Source organism: Populus euphratica, unplaced genomic scaffold (assembly GCF_000495115.2).
Source record: "Populus euphratica unplaced genomic scaffold, PopEup_1.0 scaffold59.1, whole genome shotgun sequence".
In the NCBI taxonomy this organism is placed as follows: domain Eukaryota; kingdom Viridiplantae; phylum Streptophyta; class Magnoliopsida; order Malpighiales; family Salicaceae; genus Populus; species Populus euphratica.
In genome coordinates this window covers 137,702-159,958 of record NW_011499940.1, presented here as the reverse complement: position 1 = coordinate 159,958, position 22,257 = coordinate 137,702, and the positions used below count along the sequence as shown (strand labels likewise).

General features: G+C 33.5%; 3 protein-coding genes and 1 pseudogene across 5 annotated transcripts; 2 read left to right on the top strand and 2 right to left on the bottom strand.

Annotated features, from left to right (window-relative positions):
- Positions 1 to 219: 219 nt before the first annotated feature.
- LOC105136884 (probable protein S-acyltransferase 4) lies at positions 220 to 4,777 on the top strand (annotated as a pseudogene).
- Positions 4,778 to 7,268: 2,491 nt separating this feature from the next.
- LOC105136883 (magnesium-protoporphyrin IX monomethyl ester [oxidative] cyclase, chloroplastic) lies at positions 7,269 to 9,697 on the top strand. The gene is made up of 5 exons (XM_011042388.1): positions 7,269 to 7,821; positions 7,911 to 7,975; positions 8,078 to 8,405; positions 8,785 to 8,883; positions 9,196 to 9,697. The coding sequence occupies exons 1-5, from the start codon at positions 7,360 to 7,362 to the stop codon at positions 9,457 to 9,459; spliced, it is 1,218 nt and encodes a 405-aa protein (XP_011040690.1). The 5' UTR covers positions 7,269 to 7,359; the 3' UTR covers positions 9,460 to 9,697.
- A 689-nt stretch (positions 9,698 to 10,386) lies between these two features.
- LOC105136882 (probable aquaporin SIP2-1) lies at positions 10,387 to 12,761 on the bottom strand. Of its 3 annotated transcripts, none has more exons than XM_011042386.1 (4): positions 12,303 to 12,761; positions 10,982 to 11,197; positions 10,818 to 10,862; positions 10,387 to 10,708 (listed from the first exon to the last, which is right to left on the bottom strand). In XM_011042386.1, the coding sequence occupies exons 1-4, from the start codon at positions 12,588 to 12,590 to the stop codon at positions 10,541 to 10,543; spliced, it is 717 nt and encodes a 238-aa protein (XP_011040688.1). In that variant the 5' UTR covers positions 12,591 to 12,761; the 3' UTR covers positions 10,387 to 10,540. The 3 variants fall into 3 exon arrangements, with proteins under 3 accessions (XP_011040688.1, XP_011040687.1, XP_011040686.1); XM_011042385.1 differs by having other exon boundaries at positions 10,818 to 10,922; positions 11,042 to 11,197; XM_011042384.1 differs by having other exon boundaries at positions 10,818 to 10,972; positions 11,092 to 11,197.
- A 1,982-nt stretch (positions 12,762 to 14,743) lies between these two features.
- LOC105136881 (vacuolar protein sorting-associated protein 52 A) lies at positions 14,744 to 21,313 on the bottom strand. Its single transcript, XM_011042383.1, has 20 exons — positions 21,128 to 21,313; positions 20,940 to 21,028; positions 20,811 to 20,868; positions 20,535 to 20,630; positions 20,349 to 20,450; positions 20,105 to 20,188; positions 19,463 to 19,543; positions 19,157 to 19,300; positions 18,914 to 19,005; positions 18,709 to 18,790; positions 18,118 to 18,303; positions 17,832 to 17,947; positions 17,675 to 17,733; positions 17,143 to 17,243; positions 16,821 to 16,871; positions 16,480 to 16,659; positions 16,219 to 16,353; positions 16,013 to 16,087; positions 15,686 to 15,743; positions 14,744 to 15,595 (listed from the first exon to the last, which is right to left on the bottom strand). Exons 1-20 carry the CDS (start codon positions 21,143 to 21,145, stop codon positions 15,291 to 15,293), a joined length of 2,112 nt encoding a protein of 703 aa, XP_011040685.1. The 5' UTR covers positions 21,146 to 21,313; the 3' UTR covers positions 14,744 to 15,290.
- Positions 21,314 to 22,257: the final 944 nt, after the last annotated feature.

The following is a 22,257-nucleotide window of genomic DNA, read 5'->3' as shown; positions in this document are numbered from 1 at the left end:
AAAAAACTCTATATAAAAAATTTTAAAAAATTCTTCTCAAATAAAAAAATTAGAAATATATATCTTCTAGAAAATTCATGCGTCACAATTTTATTTAAAGCTTCGATCATTGAATATATTTTTAAAAATAATTCAGCGTCGTTTGACACCTTCTACACTTAAAGAAATAAATTTAGTTTTATTCAAATTCATTTTTGAATTCATCACCAGCATTTACGGGCAGAAAAGCCGCGAGAAATTGAAACGACCGCCCCGAACTCATCGCCAGCATTTTCCTCTCTCTAACAGAGTTTTGTCTAAAGGGAGAGAAAGAAGGAAACAATTCCAATAGTTTTGGAAAAGTTTCAGTTTTTACAAGAATTGATAAGAGAATCTTTGTCTCTGTATAATCACCGAGAGAGAGAGAGAGAGAGAGAGAGATTTTTGGTTAAGCATAGAAGCAGCACCTGTTTTTTGTCCTAAAACCTCTCCCACTTCCCTTTCTTTCTCCCTCTTTCGCATTTCCACTCCATTGATATTTACAAATCTTGGGTTCTCATTGCATTTCCAAAAAGGAAAGAAAGATCGGATCTTTTTGGCTGTGGCATGTGTAGATAAATAAAAAGAAAGGTTTGTTAGTGAGTGTTTAGAGATGGAATATTATGAATCCGAAATCGGGTTCTACTTCTACTGCTGCTTCTCCTGCTAGAGAAAGAGGGAGAATGGACAAGGGTCATAAGCCTAAGAGGCTCTATCAAGTTTGGAAAGGAAGCAATGTTAGTGTTTCTCTCTCTTTATGTGTCAACTTTGTTTTTTGAAAGGTGTAATGGGGATGTTTGATCATGTGTTGAATTGGGTTTTGGTTATTTTCTATGTTTTGGATGCGTGTACTTCTGCAGATTTGGAAGTTTGGGTTTTTTTTGGGGTAGCAATTTGATTCTGTTGATCATGGAGGTCGGCTTGGTTGTGATCAATGTTTCATTGTGGAAGTGAATGCTTTTTTTATGAAATGTTTAGATGCATCCTGAAAACTAGTAACAAATGTTAATTTTTCTTGATCATAATTGAACTGGTTGTTGAAGTCATTTTGTGTAGGGTTGAACATGGTTAGATATTGTTCATGATCTCACCCTGCAATTTTGATCATGATTATTGGCAAGAAGCGTGTCCTGTTTTTGGTTAGATTTCATCTTCAATATTCCAAGTTTTTTCATCAACTTAATAAAATCTGTATCTGGTTCATTGTTCTTTGTCAGTAGATTAGTTAGGTTAGTCTTTGAACTCCCTGTGTAGTTTCTGGTGACAATTTCTTGATTCACTTGTTCAAGTTGCAAATTTGCTGATTATTGATCATGTTGTATTTGAAATGCACACAATCACGTGAGATTTTTGAAAATTTCTTGCTTACCTTTCCTATTGTGGAATTGTAGCTTTGATGATCTTTAGTTGTTTATTCTTTTGGTTTCATCAGAGATTTTTCTGCGGTGGGAGATTGATCCTTGGCCCTGATGTGGCATCAATTTTTCTAACAACACTTCTTATCGCTGCCCCTGCTATTACCTTTTGTATTAAAGTCTATTACAAGATCGTGGATGAAGGTTCTGTAAATGCCCGGTGGTATCCTGTATTAGTTGTTGGATCCATCCTTACTGTATTAGTAAGTATTTCTTTTTCCATTTTGGCTTCAAAGAGGCAGAACTACTATTTACTTCTTCATAGGGAAACACAGCAATTGAATGAAATGTGTGGGATTCGCTGGTTTCTTTGGCTTCTTTATGGGATATTTCTTTTGCTGCATATAATGTGAATTTTCTTATTTAATTAAAATTTCCAGACAAAATATTTGATTTTAAATGAACACCAAACGAAAATCTTCTGAAATTATAGTTTTTGTCAGCTGATGTGTGGTCAAATTTTGCAGCATGTGTTTTCTGTGCAAACTACCTCTTATTGCAGGTCATGAAAAATTCCTTTGTAAAGTCTTTTTTTTTTTTTTTTGTCTGTAGACTTTAGTATTTCTCTTCTTGACATCTTTCCGAGATCCTGGAATAGTCTGTAGAAATACAAGGCCTACCGAGTCAGATGAAACAGGTGGTGGAACTACCCCGTCAATGGAATGGATCAGTGGGAGAACCCCCTATTTGAGATTACCTCGGACAAAAGACGTGATGGTAAATGGCCACACTGTGAAAGTTAAGTACTGTGACACCTGTTTGCTTTATCGTCCTCCCCGTGCTTCTCATTGTTCAATTTGCAACAACTGTGTTCAGAGATTTGATCATCATTGTCCATGGGTTGGCCAGTGCATTGGAATAGTAAGTTCAAGTTTCTTGTGATGCAATTTTATGTTTTCCAAGCAACTTCATTTAGATACACATTATTTCTTTTGGTGGGACAACCAACAAATTCAACTTTTTTGTAGATTATCTGTATGTTCTGGAAAGAAGATGTGGTAAGAAATAAATAATATTTTGAAAACCTTCCTCTTTTGGTTCTATTAACCAGATGTGCATGGAGATCAATTACTAAGTACAGCCTTGGAAATTATTAGCATACCTTGCCATTCTCATTGTTTATTTCAGATGTTGGATCCTTTTCTATGGAATTTGCTGCTCCTTGATTGCCCTATTAACCGTATCGATCTTAGCTATAATTTGTGTGTCAAAATCTGAAAGTGTTTGAATCTGGTCTTACTGCATCCAATTGCTACCTGATGCAAGTATTTGCTGCTTTAAATTTTGTGTTATGATGGATTGATTCATGCTTTCTTCCATGGATTTTGCTACCATCCAAACTGTACAACATTTACTTTCAAACGGTATTTTGATGGGATTCTGCTTCTCCTTTTGTGGTAAAGAAAGAAAGAAAGTATCCTTGTTGTACTCTTCTCCCCCAATTTAATTCTTGATACCATACTTTCCTATTAATATTGATAATTTCTTTGGACTATTTAGGCGAAGTTTGGTCTCTTATTATGGAAAAGGCTAGGACATTGAGATGTTAGGAATTACATGATTTACTGTTGATATCCATATTATGCTTGTTGCCAATTCTGTGGCACTTAGCAGTAATCTTGCAAAAATCAAACTCACAAATGACCAATTAAAAGCCAGGATACACAAAGTCAAGGCACAATTAGGCTACTGGAGTTTCCTTTACTTTTTGGGGCTATATGTTTTCAATAAAAAAATGTAGACTCCTATTACTAAGGCAAGCAGAACAACTCTCATCAATCCATACAGTTTTTAATATGGTGGCATCACACACTGTTACCTTTATGTGGGGAACTTACTGTGTTATCATGTCTTGCTCTGTTTGCAGCGTAACTATCAGTTCTTCTTTATGTTTATATCGACAGCAACCATCTTGTGCTTATAAATTTTCGGGTTTTCTTGGATCTTCATTCTTAATGGAAAGAGAAATGTTTGGAAAACTGCAACACACGATATACTTGCTGATTTTCTCATGGTCTACTGCTTCATAACTATCTGGTTTGTTGGTGGCCTCACAGCTTTCCATTCCTATCTGATTTGCACAAACCAGGTGACATTCTTACCCAAAATACACTGGCCAACTAGTTATTCTTTGAATCATATTTGACAATTTCTGGTCCTTTTCCTAATACAGACTACATATGAGAATTTCCGCTACCAGTATGATAAGAAGGAGAATCCATATAATAGGGGAGTGATAAGAAATATTAGAGAAATCTTTTTCTCAAAGATCCTGCCTTCAATGAATAAGTTCCGATCCTTTGTGGATGAAGATGAACACATGGCAGTCGGATCTCAGACACCAAATCTTGGAGATAATTTGGATAGGTCAAAGGGGAAAATCGACATTGAAATGGGAGCTAAGGTTGCAGGAGCTGGTAATTATTCCCTTCCAGAAATTTTACGAAATTTGGATTACGATGATGATTCAGATGATAATTTAAAGAGGAAGGTGGAAGATGGAAGACTGGTCATGGACCTGTCCTTTCATGGAGAGCTAGATCTGAAAGAATCAGTTCAAATCTCTATTGTTGGCAATGGATCAATAGAATCAGTACAGTGTCCAAATGCCTCAGATGTAGTGAGGGAATCTGTTCAAATTTCCTTTGCTGAAGATGGAGCTGGAGAATCTGCTAAAAGTGCCATTGCTGATAATGCAGCGATAGAATCTTTGCAAAACTCCACTTCCAAAGATGGGGTGTATATCAATAATTCTATTGTTGAAGATAGGACTAACCCAGCTGAGGGCAGTACTGATGATCACAATTCTCATCAAACCACAGCAACGGTTCTTCAAGTATAGAGGTTTACATCTTGCCCTTTTTTCCATTGTTCTGTTGCTTATGTTCTTGTACCTTTTGACCTCCAAACTAGCTGCGTCATATAGAGAATAACATGTAACTTCCCTTTCGTAACTGCCCCTGCTTGTGCATTGAAATGAACTGTAATGCTCGTGAATATTTCTGAATGAAGTGACTTGTCATCTTCATATCATTTTCAGAATTTTGAGATGATTTGATTATTCATTTAAATGCATCCACCACATAAATAACTCGATCCACAAAAAATCATTCTAAATTTTCATCGGAAATTGGGAGAAGCAGATTTGAATTTCTTAGAATCTTACTCATTTACTTGCTGAGTTTAGTGACAATCATCCTAAAGCTCCATTCTTCTTTTCTCTTCCCATGACATTAACTTATTCTTTGACAGGTCTTGTTGCAGAAAACATCTTATTTGCTCAAATATATTGAATCAAATAGAAAGGATAGCTTGTTCCTGTGATTGCACTAGTTGGTAGTTGACTGGCTTCAAAGGGCTGCAAGTTTATAAAGGTTGAATGCTAGCTCATCAATGCTGCTGTTCCGGGAAAAAGAATAGGAATTGACCGAACACCGACTTAACGTTGCTGCAAGTTGTGTAAATCTGACATTTTGTAGTAATCCAGAAACCTGCAAACGAGTGAACGTATCTGTGAGGGTAAAATTGCTAAGATTTATTTTTCTTTTTGATATGTTTTTTCTATCTCTTATCATTTTTTCTAAGATTGATTGGATTTATTTTTTCATGTGGTTATATATGTAGAGGTTTGGAGCCAATTTTTTTTCATTTCTATAGATTACAAGTGATTGATTCGTTTCTAAAAGTTGCGGTCCTTTACTTCCACTACCCTCTCCTCCCCCCCCGCTCCCTCCCTCCCTCCCTCTGATAAATTTGAGTCGAACCCACAAGATGATTGATCGATGGCGGGGTCTAATAACTTTTTCTCTTTTATTTTTTCCGGCGTTACTTAATAATTTGTCAGCAGGTGCTTGTATTCCTACAAATGTTGATAATTGTATTAACCAACAAGGAAACAAAAAATCTATAGAACTCCTTGAAAGAATCTGACTTCGGGCAGCAAGACAGACCACAAGCCATGAACCAAATGGCATTATAACATGGCTATTTTTCTTAAGAGCACGTTTTTTTATATATAAATATTAGTTGAATAACATTTTTTTTTAATGATGAAATAGCATAATATATACACACACACATTGTAATTGGAAAACATCAAATTAATAATTTATGGTGATTCATAATACTAATAGAAAAAAAAAATATGAAAAGAGTTGCATAATAAAAAAAAAAAGAGAGAGGAAAAAAAACATCAAACATACTTTATTGGTTCCAATTTCAACAAAAACAAAAAAAAATCTTAAAAAACAACATCAACAAATAACTACTTCATGGGGTCACATTTATTGTAAACAACAAATGAGTTATTTAACGGTAACAAGTGTGGCATACTCAAATTATTATTATTTAGCTTTTTTACTGTTGTTTGATTTGTTTTGCTAGGATTTTTTTTATAATTGTATTATAATTAAAGTTTTAATGTGATTTTAAGATTTATTTTTTATCATCTCTTCTCTTTTCTTTTTTATTTTAATATGTTGTCATTATATTATTCTCCATAGACAAGTATAGATTTAAGTAGTTGTTATTGAGTTAATAATACGTTTGGTATTGTGGTAACTTTTGTGATTGTGGTTTAAAAAAAATATTTTATAAAAAATATTTTTAATTGAAGTTGATTTGATATTTATGTATGTTTGGTTAAAACTGTGATTAAAATTAAAGTTGAACAAAAAGTAATTTAATGTTTTTGGTTAATAATACATTTAAAATTGAGGTTATAAAATAAGTAATATATATATATATAAATAAATATATATATATATATTAATGGTTTTAAATTTAAATATTGTAGAATTAATTATTGCTATTACATCATGAAATAAATAATGTTTTATATAAAATATTTTTTATTATTCTATTAAACCATCTTCAATTCCATTACATACAAAATTCATCCGATAAGAACTATAGTTTCCATAATTTTTTGAGCATGCAATAAAATTAAATAAAATATTATCAGTAATAAAATTGATATTACAGTATGAGTGAATTTAATTCACTATACACTAGTTTTTCAAAAAAAAAATATTGTTCACATTACAATACGAGTATATTCAATTCACTCTAAACTTGTTTTTTAAAAAAAATTATTAAAAAAATAAACACATTGAAAAAAAATAATAAGTGAATAATGCAATTCATTTTCATTATGTGCGAGTGAATTATATTGTTCACAAAAACACTGAATAGTTAAGAAAAAGAAAAGCAGTTTGAAATTGCTTCATCAAAACCACCTATGTTTTCAACATGAATTATACTTAATCTTATAAAAAATAAATTATATTTTTAATATAACTAAATATTTATTTTGCTGTTATTACTTCATATATACAAACACACAAACAAACGGAATTATTAATAAAGAGAAGATGAATAACATGGTTGGGACTGCTGAACATTAGACAAAGGTATGCGCATTGGTTATCCAAACTTGATAGCCACAACTGCAAGCTTGTCGAGTCCATAATTCAGAAATATATGTAGTTGAGATTATTACCTCAACTTGAAACCCATAATTTATCGCATCTTCCAAACTCAGTTCAATGGACCTGCTCATTGGCCCAGTTGAAAAAAAAAATAACCATAGAGTCAAAGGTCAACCTTATTTTAAACTATCTTATTTACCTATATATATATATATATATATATATATATATATATATATAAATGGCTAATTTTTTTCCTACAAAAAATCTTATAACAGTTATCATAACCACCGAAAGAAATCGGTCAGACCTATAATAATCTGACATATGTCAAGTGACATAGATTTCATTGGATGAGGTTAAATCACCTGTCGAGCAATTATAAGTCACATATCCTATCCCTCTTAGGCTTGTAGCCCCTCCTTTCCCCGGCTGGAAAGCTCATTTCTTTCCACCACCATTGCCACTCGAAGCAAGAGCCTTTCTCCGAGAAAAAAATGGCTGCGGAGATGGCTTTAGTAAAACCCATCTCCAAATTTAGCAGCACACCCAAATTTGGAAATCCAAGAAGTTTCTCCTACCCCAAATTCATTACCATCAAAATGTCAGCTACTGCAGAGACAACAAGTAGCCCAAAGCCAAGGAAGAAAGGAAACAAAGGTGAAATCAAAGAGACTCTTTTGGCACCAAGGTTCTACACCACTGATTTTGATGAAATGGAGACCCTTTTCAATACTGAAATCAACAAGAACTTGAACCAGTCTGAGTTTGAAGCACTTCTGCAAGAATTCAAGACTGACTACAACCAGACTCACTTTGTGAGGAACAAGGAGTTCAAGGAAGCTGCTGATAAGATGCAAGGGCCTTTGAGACAGATTTTTGTTGAGTTCTTAGAGAGGTCTTGCACTGCTGAGTTCTCTGGGTTCCTTCTCTACAAAGAGCTTGGAAGGAGACTCAAGGTACGCCTCTACAGTCACTCTAATTTCATGCATAATCTAATTCCTTGTTTTCCAGTATAATTATCTATCATCCACATTTGATGATGTAGAAAACCAATCCCGTGGTAGCAGAGATTTTCTCCCTCATGTCCAGGGATGAAGCCAGGCATGCTGGGTATGTGAAAACCTTACCCTTCTTTGTGTCACACGGTGAATTACTCTCCAAGAATGATTGAACCTTTGTATAGTTAATTGACCTTTGTTATATTGCATGCAGATTTTTGAACAAGGGTTTGTCTGATTTCAATCTGGCATTGGACTTGGGGTTCCTAACAAAAGCTAGGAAGTACACATTTTTCAAGCCAAAGTTCATTTTCTATGCTACATATTTGTCTGAGAAAATTGGGTACTGGAGATACATAACAATTTACAGACATCTCAGGGAAAACCCTGAGTACCAGTGCTACCCCATTTTCAAGTACTTTGAGAACTGGTGCCAGGATGAGAACAGACATGGTGATTTCTTCTCTGCATTGATGAAGGCTCAACCTCAATTCCTCAACGATTGGAAGGCAAAGTTGTGGTCACGTTTCTTCTGCCTATCGGTAACTTTCTTACCCTAGATGCATTTTCATACCATATTTAGACTATCTGTAATGTTTCTGTAAATGCTTGTGTGTACAAGGAGCTATTGGCTACTAGATATTATTGAGAATCTTTACTAAAACATCTTGCTATCCCATATAGGTTGCTTTTTCTTGGTATGTTAACCAGTCAACAAAAGTATTGGCCTTCAACCTTGAGATTAATTTAAGGATGATATTGAGAATCTTTACTAAAACATCTTGCTATCCCATATAGGTTGCTTTTTCTTGGTATGTTAACCAGTCAACAAAAGTATTGGCCTTCAACCTTGAGACTAATTTAAGGATGATATCATGTCTATTTCCTCGCTTCTGACAGCTTAGAGACTTGATTTTGCAGGTGTATGTGACAATGTACCTCAACGACTGCCAGCGAACTGCTTTCTATGAAGGCATTGGACTCAACACCAAAGAATTCGACATGCATGTCATCATTGAGGTGAGACTAATGCTCTACACCTGCCTGCTTTGCTCATAGTTCTAATCTGAGTTTTGTTGTTTCATTTGCTTCCATTTCCATGCTGAATTATAAATAACATGCAATCTAGGTTTGAATGTTATTGCTTAGTTTTCTCATGTCCAGTGATGTGTTTCAGTTGGTGCGATGTTAAATCTCCTTTTGCTCGCCTAGACGACTTCGAAAAGGGAAATAAGAAATCAATAGCCTAGACTAATGGATTTGAATGTTTGATTCAAACGTTGTAGATTTTCGATAGTCGTTGAGTTTGTTTCTGAAATTCTCTTAATGCAGACTAACCGCACCACAGCGAGAATCTTCCCAGCTGTGCTTGATGTTGAGAACCCAGAGTTCAAGAGGAAGTTGGACAGGATGGTGGAGATTAACCAGAAGTTACTTGCTGTTGGTGAGAGCGAAGACAATTCCCTGGTCAAGAACTTCAAGAGGATTCCCCTTGTTGCAGCATTGGTTTCTGAAATCTTGGCTGCATATCTAATGCCACCAATCGGGTCTGGATCTGTTGATTTGGCAGAGTTTGAACCACAACTTGTTTACTAATACGGTTTCGCAGATTTTCCATACGAAACGGAGGAAACATCCATGCAACTGGTGTCCTTTTGTAATGTAATTGACCCTGTTTCAGTCCTCTTGAGACCATCTATATGTCTCCCTTCACTCCGTGTTGCTGAACAGATATGGGTTGTAAACTTATAATACTCAAAGTTTGCAAGCGGATTGAGTATAAGTTTTCCACAAATGGAGGAATTAGTAACAAGAACATTCATTTTCTTTGCCATATCCCACGCTGCAGCGAGTTAATGTCTATGTCGCAAAAGCATGAACAGAGTACTGTTGACAAGAACTAATGCCAATTGTCCATACTCAACTTGGAAATTGAAGTGTCAAAATAATTCACGGCGAATAACTCCCGTTATTTACAATGATCATTGAGCCAAGACTTGTAAATTCCCATTATTTGCAATGATCAATGAGCCAAGAATTGTAAACCTACATGTGTGGCAAGCAAGGTAGAGAGAAGGCAGGAATGACGCAGATAGTGGACAGAAGAAAGCAGCTGCTATGTTTTTTTAGGTGATGTTTGTAGCTATGGTAACTAGTTATGGTAAATGTTTTTTTTTTTCAAAATATTTTTTATTTAAAAATATATTAAAATATTATTATTTTTATTTTATAAAATTTATTTTTTTTATTAACATATCGAAACAGTTTAAAAATATAAAAATAAAAACTAAACAAAAATACAACTTCTTTTTACAAAGCGTTATTTGGACCGCATTTCCCAACACCACTTTAGTTATAAATCTCAGAACAGTAAGTTAATCTAAAGACCTGCCAATGCAGAGTCTAGCCCATGCCGGATTTTACTTGGAAACAGTTTTTTCATGCCTTCATTGACCAACTACATGCAAGTCAACCAACTCAATCTATGATCTGGGTCTTGGGTCATGTTAACCCCTGAGTTGCATCTTATAACTACAGATATTTCACATGTAATGAATATGATCACAGTGAATTCCTTCGCTATTATTTTCTTCAGGTTTACATAAATTTGCCCCCTTCAAAGCTTGCAGGTTGGTTAATACAACACAATTTAACTGAAAGGTTCAGAGGCATTTCTTCAATCTGTTTTGCCCGTCAACTTTTCTTTCTCGTCTTGTTTTTGTGGCCGAAAGAGCAACTTAAATGTCCATACTGCCAGCAGAGCTCCCTGTATTGGGGCAAGCCAGTACACGACTATGTGCTCCTTGGTTATATGATCCCCACGGGCATAAGCCCATCCCATCACCTACAGATTTTAAAAAGGTTCAGGTCATCTCTATGCAAACTTCTTGAAGCTAAAACGAACTTTAGATGCATGCACTGTGTTGCAACTAAAAGATGTGAGCATGGCTTACTGAGGCTGGGTTCATACAACCGCCCGTTAGATCAGAACCAAGTATGTGAAGAGATAACTTTGAAATACTTGATATCCAAGTCTTCATGAAGAAACTTCCAGGGATCTTTCTTGCAAGCCCAAGAGAGATAGTAACAATGGCAAATGTCAGCAATCCTTAAGTATGTGAAGAGATAACTTTGAAATACTTGATATCCAAGTCTTCATGAAGAAACTTCCAGGGATCTTTCTTGCAAGCCCAAGAGAGATGGTAACAACTCCAAATGCCAGCAATCCTTCTGTGAGAGCTCCTTTATGGATGTCAACATTCAAGCGTGGTCCACGTCCTATCTCAGGAAAGGTATCGATAAGAAGCCGAACCGCTGTGATAGATCCAATCACCTACAGAAAAATAAACCAAAAGACATTGTATTCCAAAGTAGTTGTCTTCAAGTCAGAAACTTTGTTCACCACAACGACTTGGGTAAATGATCGAGTAAATGAAACCATGAAAAACGGCAAGGACAACTGTTCTAGCAAAACAATCTAGTTACATCGAGAATACCTTGACAGAATGCTTAGATCAGCAGTAATAAAGATTTGGTTGTTCTTGTTCAACCAATTTTTATCCTCTAAGTCACAACAGTTCCATGTTTTCCATCACAAAACATACATCCAGGTTTTACATCACGTGCATGGAACTCATGAAAGTTCTCTGTTCTAAAACTGCAGGTTGCCCTAAACAGGATATAAGTGTTTAAAAAAAAATAAGGGTGCCTGTCGGTTTCTATGGGCTCACATGCATTGAATAAATGCATGATCGCCACAGGATGGTGAGTATAAAGAGCTAAAGAAAAGCTTCTTCGGTGCCTGATCACCACTCATTTTTCACTCTTATCCCAAGCATTAATGGACCACAAACTATGTACTTTCTTAAAAGTGAAATTAGCACCAAAACCAATTTAAGCTAATATAATAAGGATTAACAAGAAAAAATACAACCTCAGCGATCTCACTGGGACAATACATCAACCCAATTCAAAGAACAAGATAAAAGCTTTAACAAATCACTCAACTCAACAATCTAACATGCAAACAAAAGATCAAGATCAATGCTCTACGTACAATATTCACCAAGGGAATAGTAAAATTGAATCCTCTCTAAGGAGAAGTCATGGAAAGTAATTAAAAGTATCCATCACATTTTCAGTTCACAAGTCAACCACAATACAAACTTGCTTAACAAAAACCCAATTTGAACTCATATTAAAAGTCATGTAGATCCCAATAGCATCTGACCTTTCTTTTTTGAGAAAAAATATCAGGCAAAGAAAAGCTTAAATTTTGCATATTAACTTGTACCAGTAACCCAATCACATAAAATTTGAGCTGAACCAATTATTTGAAACCCAAAACACACACAAACAAGAAAACAATAAAATGAAACCCACTTCACATCTAGGGAAAAAAATCCAAGTCAACATCCCAGAGGGAAAGAGTAGCTAACCTGAGCAGGTATTCTAGTCCCAATGGTGAAGAGAAACTGAGAGAAATCCCCAGAAATAGCAGAAGACAAAACAGCAAGAGGATTATAAGACGCTCCTTTAGTAACCTTACCCAAGAAAGCAAAAAAGAAGGGGCTCACAACTGTCAAAGACTGCCTCATAAATTCCCCTCTTGAATCATGCCCCATCTGCAAAACCTTGAACACAAACATCTTTATTAAAGCACCATTCCATACCCAAATAATAGAAACTATAAAATCTGACACAATTAAACGAGTCTTAGAAACCATTTTGAAAAGAAAAAAAAAAAAAAGATTGAAACTTTTTTGTGGGTGTAGGTTTCCCGAGATGGGTTCTTGCTTTTATTAAGGTTTTTGCTTTGGGTTAATTAGTTGTGCATGCATGGCCGTGTAAAATGCTTAGGTAATTTCCTGGGAGTGATACGTGCTACTTTTTGAAAGCGTAGAATGCATTGATTTTAAGTTTTTTATTCGTTAACATATTAAAATAATATTTTTTTATTTTTTAAAAATTATTTTTAATATTAATAAATAAAAAAGTCAAAAATTCAAAAAAAATATTTTAAATTAAAAAAAAAACAAAAACCAATTCCAAATAGCACCATCGTTGTGGAGTCCAAGGTTGTCATTTACAAAACAGAGTTACCATTTTAATTAGTGGATCTTTTGAGTAAGTGATAATTTTTATTAAAATAGTATTATTTTATTTTTATTTTTATTTTTAAAATAAATCTTGTGTTGATTTGATGAAGTCTAGCCAGATCAACTTAATTATTAAAACTATAGTTTAGTCATTAGATATATTTTATTGAATTAATATCTTTGATCGACTTAACTTTAAATTCAATTTAAATTAAATTTTAAATTATAAGTTTTTTAAGTTAATCTTCTTAGCAGAATTTAACATAGTTTTAGGTATCATTTAATTGTTGGAAAGTAATTTTAAAAAAAAAATTAGTTTTTTTAAAAATATATATTTTTAAAAAATGAATTATTTTTCAATGTTTTGTAGTATCATAAAAAATAAATTGAAAAATATTTTTCAGTATTTGGTCATATCATAAAAAATGAGTTCGAAAATAAATTGTTAATATTTTTTTAAGTTTATTAAAATAATAAAAAATAAATCTTATAAATTTAAAAGTTAAATGAGAATAAAAGTGAAAAAAAACCTAATTTCATAAATTATCTCAAATAAAATAAATAACAATAAAAATAATAAAAATTAAATTTAACAGATAAAAAAGTTGAAAATGATGAAATTAAAAAATATATATGATTTCATAAATTATTTCAAAGAAAATAAATAATAATCAAAAGAATATGGATAAAATCTAATAGTTAAAAAAATTTAATTAAAAAATAAATAATAATCATAAAAATAAAAATAAAGACCAAAACTGATATAAAAATTAAATTAAATTAAATTATAAGGAATGAAATTGAAAGGAAAAAAACATTCAAAATAATATATATATATATATATTAAAAGTTTGAGGATGAAATTTGATATAATTAGTAAATAATAAGATATTTTTAAATTTTTAAAAATTTATGTAAAGTGTTTTCATCTGAAATTAAAAAAAAAATACTTATCTGAATTTTTAAAATTTATGTAAAGTGTTTTCATTGAAATTAAAAAAAAAATACTTATCTGAAATCAAATCAAATTTTTTTTACTAAAAAATATTTTTTATTAATCAATTTTTTTAATAATAAATAAATATAAAAATAATTTTTAAAAAACTACTTTATGTAAAATAAATAACCTTAATTGTGAATTTGTCTGTCTTTTGTCAAGTTCCCTTTGTATATAATCTATAGTTGTTTTCTCTATGACAAAAGGACAATGTGTTGGAGCCTTTCACGGGACATGACAATGAACGAAAGCAGCAGCATTATTATTAATTTAAGGCAATGACAATTGACAGGCCATTGTTAATTAAGAGATTTTAACTTAACGAAACATATGTTTAACATGACTCATCTACATATAAACTGATAGCCGGTGATTCCACTGTTCTAATCTCTAATCATTTTCTTCCATTGTTTTCTCATGGTGGAATCCATGTTCCCATCATTCAAGATATTACTGCTCAAAATCCAAGTTTAACAAGAAAACCCTCATCTCACGAGCTAGTATTTAGAGAAAATGGGTCCAAGATTACTGACAATTGAAGCATGGTTTGTTAATAAAGAGTGTTTTTGTTTTTGGTTCAAACAATATTTTTAAATTTTTTTAATATTTTTTATCATTTTAATATGTTGATATTAAAAATAAATTTTAAAAAATATTTTAATATAACAACCTGCAAACATTACCAAAGCCTAGACCCTACAGTCTAAGCAAGAAATATATGACAAAGATTATTGAGATTATTCCGTATTGGATATCAAAAATGCCGACTAAAATGTATAAATGTGAAGAAATGCTTCATCTCATAAGCTATAAAAAAAGAGTGAAATACAAGACACCGACATGATTTGTCAGGCCAGGTGTTACAATATTACTGGTTTGATACATTCCTCAGCATCTTGTATAATACTGAACTTTTACCTCTTGCTTTTAACTCTACTGCTAGCTTGGCTTTTGCTTCTTTTCAATAAATCCACGCATTTTCCAAATCAGACTTCTTGACTTCGTGCTTTAAGACAGATGAAATAAAAAATAAAAATAAACACCTTGAAAGAACACGCTGGTATCCAAAAATCTGCAACCAACAAAATCACGGCAAAGGTTTCACGAACCGGTCGGCCGGCGGCTTTCCACACCAAACATGAACCAAGTGAAGAAACTTCCTCAGCAACTGTGAAGCTGAATTCTGTCCGTGAGCAATTGTTTTTGTGCAATTTTTGTTGTCTAGTACTTTCCGAAGTCGAAGAGTACTTGCTGGGGCAGATAATACATGCTTACTCCTTCGATCCATGGACTTCGTAGGATATTGTGTTTGCTAACATAACATCAATGATCTAGAAAGTCCTTGAATATTTCCTGATTTCGTACATGATTGATGATATAGACACAAGATCTTTGTTCAGCGCAGACCCGCCGACGATCTTCTTTATTGTATCTGATAGCCTTGTATAATAAAGCAGGAGCTGTGTCAATGCAGCTCTCAAGATCTCCATGCCACATAAGAAGTTGCTGAAAGAAGTGATAACATCTTTGTGCATCAGCTCTATTGCAGCTTTCCATCTGCTTGCAAAATCCTTCACAATTGTCTCGACTTCAGCAACAGTTATGGGCTTCTCGGTGCTAGAACCCGGTTCCTCCGCTGGCAAATAACTTGCAAGTGAGGCCATCTCCTTTAATAATGAAATGAATGCAGAAATCTTACAAATGACATGTTGAAATATAAACTTACAGGCTCGGGATTTCACGAACTTGATTAGGTCACTAAAATGCTCTAGTAGCAGCTCTTCCTGCAGGGAGTGGGCAATAAATAAACTGCCAATGAAATAACAATGGGAAGATAAAGCACAAGGAACTTAATTTTTAGGAAAGGATGTCCTCGGATAGGATGATATCTCACAGGACCTTCTGCGTGACTCTTAATTAATTATTTCACCCATTTTGCTTCCCCTTTTATGATTGTTGTTATATAAAAGGTAGGGGGGAAATCAATTTTCAAGATATTGCCAACGTGAATATCTTCAAAGAAAGCAATTCCTTGTCAGCAGAAAATGCTTACCACAAACATCGAAGTGTTGCTCTTCAGCAGTTCCTCAAAGTGCAATTGAATTTTCCCACCTTCTGAGCCAGCTTCCTAGAATTCAAATGATGGGAACAAGTAGGCAGTGCAAAGAGTAAGAACAGTCAAATCTAATAGGCGTTACAAATTGACCAAGGAACTTGAGTCAGCCGAGTAAAAATCCATTTTACAAAGTAATTATCTACCTTCAAAACAGCGATGGTCATATCATAGTTGTTTATAAGGAACACAATTTGTGGTTTTGGTTTTGGGAATGTTTTAGCTAGCTTCATGAGCAAGTCATCAATGGCCATTCTCAGCCTCTCCATATTCAATTCAAGCTGCAAAAATAGGGAGGCCAAAAACCATAAGCATTACATGACTAGGGGGGAACAAGAAACAAGCAAATGTTGTTCAAACAATTATTTAATATATTTTTATATCTCTAGCTTGGAAATATATCTAACCTGTCCATCTCCATATTCAACATTAAGGTGAATAAGAGAAGCTGTAAATTCAGCATAACGCCTCATGACATAATGAGGATGGACGTCATCTTCCCACAATGTCTTTACATTTGCATTACGGAGGCTGCTAAGGTGCAAGTCAAATACCATCTTAAAACGAGGCCACAAAGCAATGTTGACCTGCTCAATCAATTTAACAATTAATCACATTTGTCATTAGGTATGGTAAGAAATTGTTGCCATGCAGCACAATGTAGTATAGTATCAACTGCCCATATGTGTAGATGTTATTACATGTATGGACACATGAAATGAATAAACTTAGGAAGAGTATAACACACCTTGTCCAAATATGAATCCAGGCATGGAATCCGCCGCCGAGACATAATGAGCTGAAAAGTGAAAGCAGCTATCAGAAATTGATGAACTCCTTGCAAGCATACCAATCTGTCCACGTTTTATTGGCAAGCTTTTTTCTTTCTCATTGTTTGAGCCAGAGAAGCCGGCCAGCACAAAGCACACAAATGTTCAACACAGGCCAAGATTCAAACTAAAATACCACAAAATGTAATGTAGTGGTCTAGCAATTATAATAACAACATCAGATTGCTTAAGAAAAGTGAATTGAACACATTGACATGGTAATTATGGAAAGATTTTGACCTGGTGCTGATGTATTATGCGAATCATTAGCATCAGGCCTATGGCATCATAGCAATTAGGTAGTATTGAATTGAAGTGTTCATCAACAACAGCAAATGGGCCTGATGAAATTACAGAAATGAATGAAAAGGAATTAGTTTCTCTCCATATTAGCAACAGAATACAAAAACTTTTTAAGTTGGCAAGTAAAGAAATTTCTTTTTTTCCGCGGAAAGCAATAACAAGTCTAAATTTTGAAACTAACAAATCGTGGATGGTCTCATTCAAGGAACAGAATAAAAATAATAACACTAGCACAGCTCATCCCAACTTAAAATATATCCCAAACTCCTTGGCATGACCTACATGAATCCTTCCTCTATATTCTATTTTGGACCATAACTCATGAGAGCTTTTTGTTACTAAAGCATTTTGTGTTAATTTGGCATACAATCCTACAAGCACAAGTAAACAGTGAATTCCAACGAAATTCATTTCAGCATTTGTGTAGGAAATACTTTCTACGATTACTATGAAAATCTTTTGCAATTACCTGCAAAAATTTCATTAAAAATGGATTCTTCCCCAAAGAAATCATCACAGAAGAGATACCTGCAGAATGAGAAATTGTTGAAATTCTTGCATGCTTGGATTTAGCATTTCGCAATCACTAGAAAACAAAATCAAGGAGTAGAGCAACTCTAGCATACTCAGAAGTAGCAGTATCCATTAGCAGCTTGTGCAAGCTCCTGAAAAGAACCTCATAAGGATACTTTTGGGAACCGGCTTCAGCTATATGAGGAATCAATGCTGGTTGATCCATGTCCTGAAACCAATTAAAACCCTAACAGTGAATCAAGTTTGGCTAAAAAGAATGCCACCTACAAAGAAACACCTTCTTCCATAAATTAGGCAACTATCCTACAAAAATTATCACAAAGAATGATAGAAATTAATATTTTAAATCCAGTTCAAAAGAACAGGAAAAAAAAAGACCTTCAAAATGTTGATCCTCTCCCCCAGAGCAAATACAGCTGATTTATTCTTTAGCGGTCCTCTTGCAGCTGAGAAAAGACCAGTGCTTCTTGTGGTCTCAACACCAATCAAATCACTAGATGTTGCTATATCTAACTGCAATTTCTCCAATGCTTGAATGTAAGCACGGAAATGTGCACTAAGTACCTGCAGAAAGCCCGGCAGAACTTGAAAACTCATGCATATATTTTCACCATGGTAACTTGGGATTTAAATTACACGGTGCTTAAAAGCAAGCAGGATTGAATTAGGTGTTAAAATGTGGTCGTCTGATACATAGAAGCAAGGATATATGAGGTATGATGCAGGTAGCATTGAAAAGAAATTAAAATAATCAAAGCATGTGCACCATATGGAAAGCCAAGGTCCTTACTGCAGTAGATCAAAATCATATTTACAACTACAGAAGCTTAAAGCAGATATTCTCATGTTAGAAATAATGAGAAAAGGCAGTGGTGCACTCCACTGAACAATAAATGAAAAGGGAGAGATGAGGTATGAAAGTCCTAGAAAGTCTATATTCAAAGGCAGATGAAATTTTAATGCATTCACCTTGTTCATCGTATCGACATATGCTGCACGAACCTCAATATATACCTCCTTGGCATGTTCCTTGAGGAAAGAAATGACATACCTACAATTTCATCGAACCATTTAGTCGACTACAACAAGCACACAAGTAGCAAAATAATCATGGGCTAAAATGTAAACATCAGAGCACATACTACATAAGCACCACTATGGATGCACAACTCACTTGTTTTTTAAAAGAACACTCTGTTGAAGGATCTGAATATTTGTTTTGGGTTTTCTCAAGGCATAAAGTTTCTGAACAATGAAGTCAAACACCTGCAAAAATATAAATATAGTGCTATATCAATGTACACATTACCAAGGAAAGCTATTAGCAAAAAACAATTTTGCAGTAAAAAATCAATTGAGGAATAACTTATCAATAAATGATTGAGCAAATTACTAACTAATCAACTGATCAATCAACCTTTGTAACTGCTTTCTGTCTGAGCTTTTCAAGCTCAGGCTGAACATCTTTTAGAGCTTTAGAACCTTTAATCAATTGATCTGCTTCAACAAACTTCAGCTTCTTACTAAGTATTTCGAGAGTTCTAAAATACTCCTCATTAACCTGGAAAAAAAAGAGTTGCACTGCAAGTATATTGGTGCTGATTAACAAGAACAAATACAACAAACCCTACATGAATAGGCTAAATCAAAAATCAGCATTAGAGTGCAAGCTTTTACCCCCTTCTCAAAAAAAAAAATGTGAGGGAACATAAATCAGAAGTACCTCTCCATCAACAATTATGTCTACCATTCTGGGAGGGACTATAATGTCTTCAACAAATTTTGCCAGTTTTGATTCAGCTGCCTGTTCCAGTAACACAGAAACATAAGATAACAGACATGTAGGGAAAAGGACCACTAAAACATTAGACTGTAGATGAACTTTTACCTTGAAGTAAAACATTACTTAGAGGCAATATGTTAACTTAAAATGCACATGCCCATATGACAACTATATACATGCTAAAGTGTTCCCGATCAGATATGCACAAGCTCATGTCAGCAGTGCAGAACAGTGATAACAGCAAACATACTACACACCTTATTAGAAACATCACACTTATATGTTGACTAGAAATCCAAGAACAGTAATATTTCCAAACAACTAAAAGAGTTTACAAACAACAAAGTCATAACACCTTAAGATCCTATGGTTAACTCAGCAAGCCATCTCTCTTCCCAAACTCATAAAGAACAAGAAAAAGAAAATCCCTGATCCCCACTTCTTTCTCGTGCTGAGTAAAGAGAACTAAAGGTCAACACCATAATCAGCATCCAAAGCATGACATAAATGCGATTCTCCAAAATCAATGCAGACAATGAAAAGATGTGAATGACAGCTTTTCTAGCAAAAAAGATACCCTACCTTGCGATTCTTCAGCTTCAGACCCATATCCATCGACTTCTCCTGGAGAATCTTAATGTCCGAACTTATAGAACCAATCTCACCCTAACAAAATTTCAAAATTAAACACAATTCAGTTGCAACAAGAAAAACAATCCTAATCCACCACGGACAAAATATTTTCAGATATTACCAAAAAGGCAATTCATAAACATTCATATAACCAAATCATCTCAAACAAATTACTACAAATTTATGATCATACCTGGAAACCACTAAGTAGAGTTTCCATCTGCGACAAGATGATATCACAATCACGAATTTGCTCATGAAGAGACACTAAATTATCACTTTCTTTTATATAATCCTGCAACATTTCAAAGATACCAACATAATCACGCATCAATGCATGAAAACATGGTACAAAAATTACCAAGAACTAACCACCAACCTGAATCGAATCCAACTCAACTTGCCGTAAATTATTCTCAACCCCTTTTGTGTGATCTCTCAACTTCGTCCCTTTCGACAATATATTCGTAACTACCTACACATCAAACAGTAAAAACCTTTTTTAAAAAAGAACGTAAATCAACAATTCAGTCTAAAAAAATTAATAAAAAAAATACTTATAGCAAAAATATCACAAATAAATCAACAATCCAGTCTAAAAACATTAATAAGAAAAAAAATAAACTATAAATATCAGAAATAAATAAATACTTACATCATCATTTCTGCATTCTTCTAGTTCCTGCTCAAGTCCTTCTAATGATATATCATCACTACATAAGCAAAAAATATAAATAAATAAATAATATCTAATATTTATGTTAATTAACAACAAAAAATGTACCTAGCGGCATCATCTTCAATGGAGCCTAAATCACCAACAAAAGCTCCTAAATCAAATACACTTTTTGCGATTTCATTTTTTGATTGCCCCTGTAAATTTTCAAAAAACAAAACCGGATTTTGTTAGATCTCGTGAACAGAGTAATCAGTTTGATCGCTTCAAAGACGCAGAGAGAGAGAGAGACTGACCTCAGTCGTAGTCGCCATTTTCTTAGTGGAAAACGCCTCGGATTTGCGAGATTTGACGTCGGTTTGACCTCGCTTCTGCTGCTAAAGCGATTACAGTGGTTTAGTTTTGAAGATTTTTAGATCTCCGGAGAAATTACGGTAAAATTAAATTTCTTTGAAGCTGATTTACAAGCAACGTCGTGTGCCTTTTTAATTATATTTGGGCCTAATTATTGGAATATATAAAATTGGGCTGAATTACCCAGACCCAAAAACTTGGTCCGAGCAGAAATAGTTTCTCAAAACATGTAGAGAAAAACCTGGCCCATCTAAGATTCTTGCTTCCCATAATTATTATGGCCCAAGACACATCTCATGAGTTTTCTTATTTAACTCATGAGTTAACAACTCAATATAAGTCAATTTTTAAATAATATTATTTTAATATAAAAAATAATAATATTCAAATAACATTGTTTTGAATAAACATTTAAATAATATTATTTTTAACAAAAATTAAAAAATTTCTTGAAGCTAACCTATTCAAGTATCACTAGTTTTGATAGGATTTCAAGTTTAATTGGGTTAATTTTCAAAGTGATTCATAAAAAAATTCTAGTCTTGGGCAAGCAATGGATTATCAGGTTGATTTGTTATGCTAATTTCAATAAGTATAATTAAGAACAATGGCATATGTAGATTAAGGTGAATTGTATAGCTAAACTTTGTTTAATTGATTAGCATCAACTTATTGCACGTTTCTTTGTTTACTAGGCAAAGCGTAGAGAAAAATTAGCATGTGACAGAGTGCTTAGTTTCATTAATACAGCTTTTAAATGTATTAAGAGTGTGAAAACAGAATGAATAAAGGTGATGTCTTTTAATTTTTTATGTAAATTATGACTTATTATTTGCTTTCCCGTAATTGATCGTTCTGACATAGGTTCCTCAATTATATTTTCATTAACATAACTTAAGGCATGTTAGACCCTTTGAATATAATTTATATGAAGATTTGATTTTGACATTGATTCGAGAAAAGTTACAGGTTTATTATTTTTATTAAAACAATATTATTTTATTTAAAAAAAATATAGGTGGAAAAATTTTTATAAGATTAATCAGTTTTTATTGGGTTAATATTTTATATT

Coding starts and splice junctions, on each gene's coding strand:
- LOC105136881 (XM_011042383.1), bottom strand. Junction 19,544..20,104: donor TGAAGCTGAAGAATCGCAAG/GTAGGGTATCTT, acceptor TTACTGGAACAG/GCAGCTGAATCAAAACTGGC. Junction 16,088..16,218: donor TGACCATCGCTGTTTTGAAG/GTAGATAATTAC, acceptor TTTGAATTCTAG/GAAGCTGGCTCAGAAGGTGG.
- LOC105136882 (XM_011042386.1), bottom strand. CDS start 12,590: ATGGTTTCTAAGACTCGTTTAATTGTGTCAGATTTTATAGTTTCTATT. Junction 11,198..12,302: donor GGACTAGAATACCTGCTCAG/GTTAGCTACTCT, acceptor ATTTTTCTGTAG/GTGATTGGATCTATCACAGC. Junction 10,709..10,817: donor GTTGTATGAACCCAGCCTCA/GTAAGCCATGCT, acceptor TAAAATCTGTAG/GTGATGGGATGGGCTTATGC.
- LOC105136883 (XM_011042388.1), top strand. CDS start 7,360: ATGGCTGCGGAGATGGCTTTAGTAAAACCCATCTCCAAATTTAGCAGC. Junction 7,822..7,910: donor AGCTTGGAAGGAGACTCAAG/GTACGCCTCTAC, acceptor TTGATGATGTAG/AAAACCAATCCCGTGGTAGC. Junction 7,976..8,077: donor GATGAAGCCAGGCATGCTGG/GTATGTGAAAAC, acceptor TATTGCATGCAG/ATTTTTGAACAAGGGTTTGT.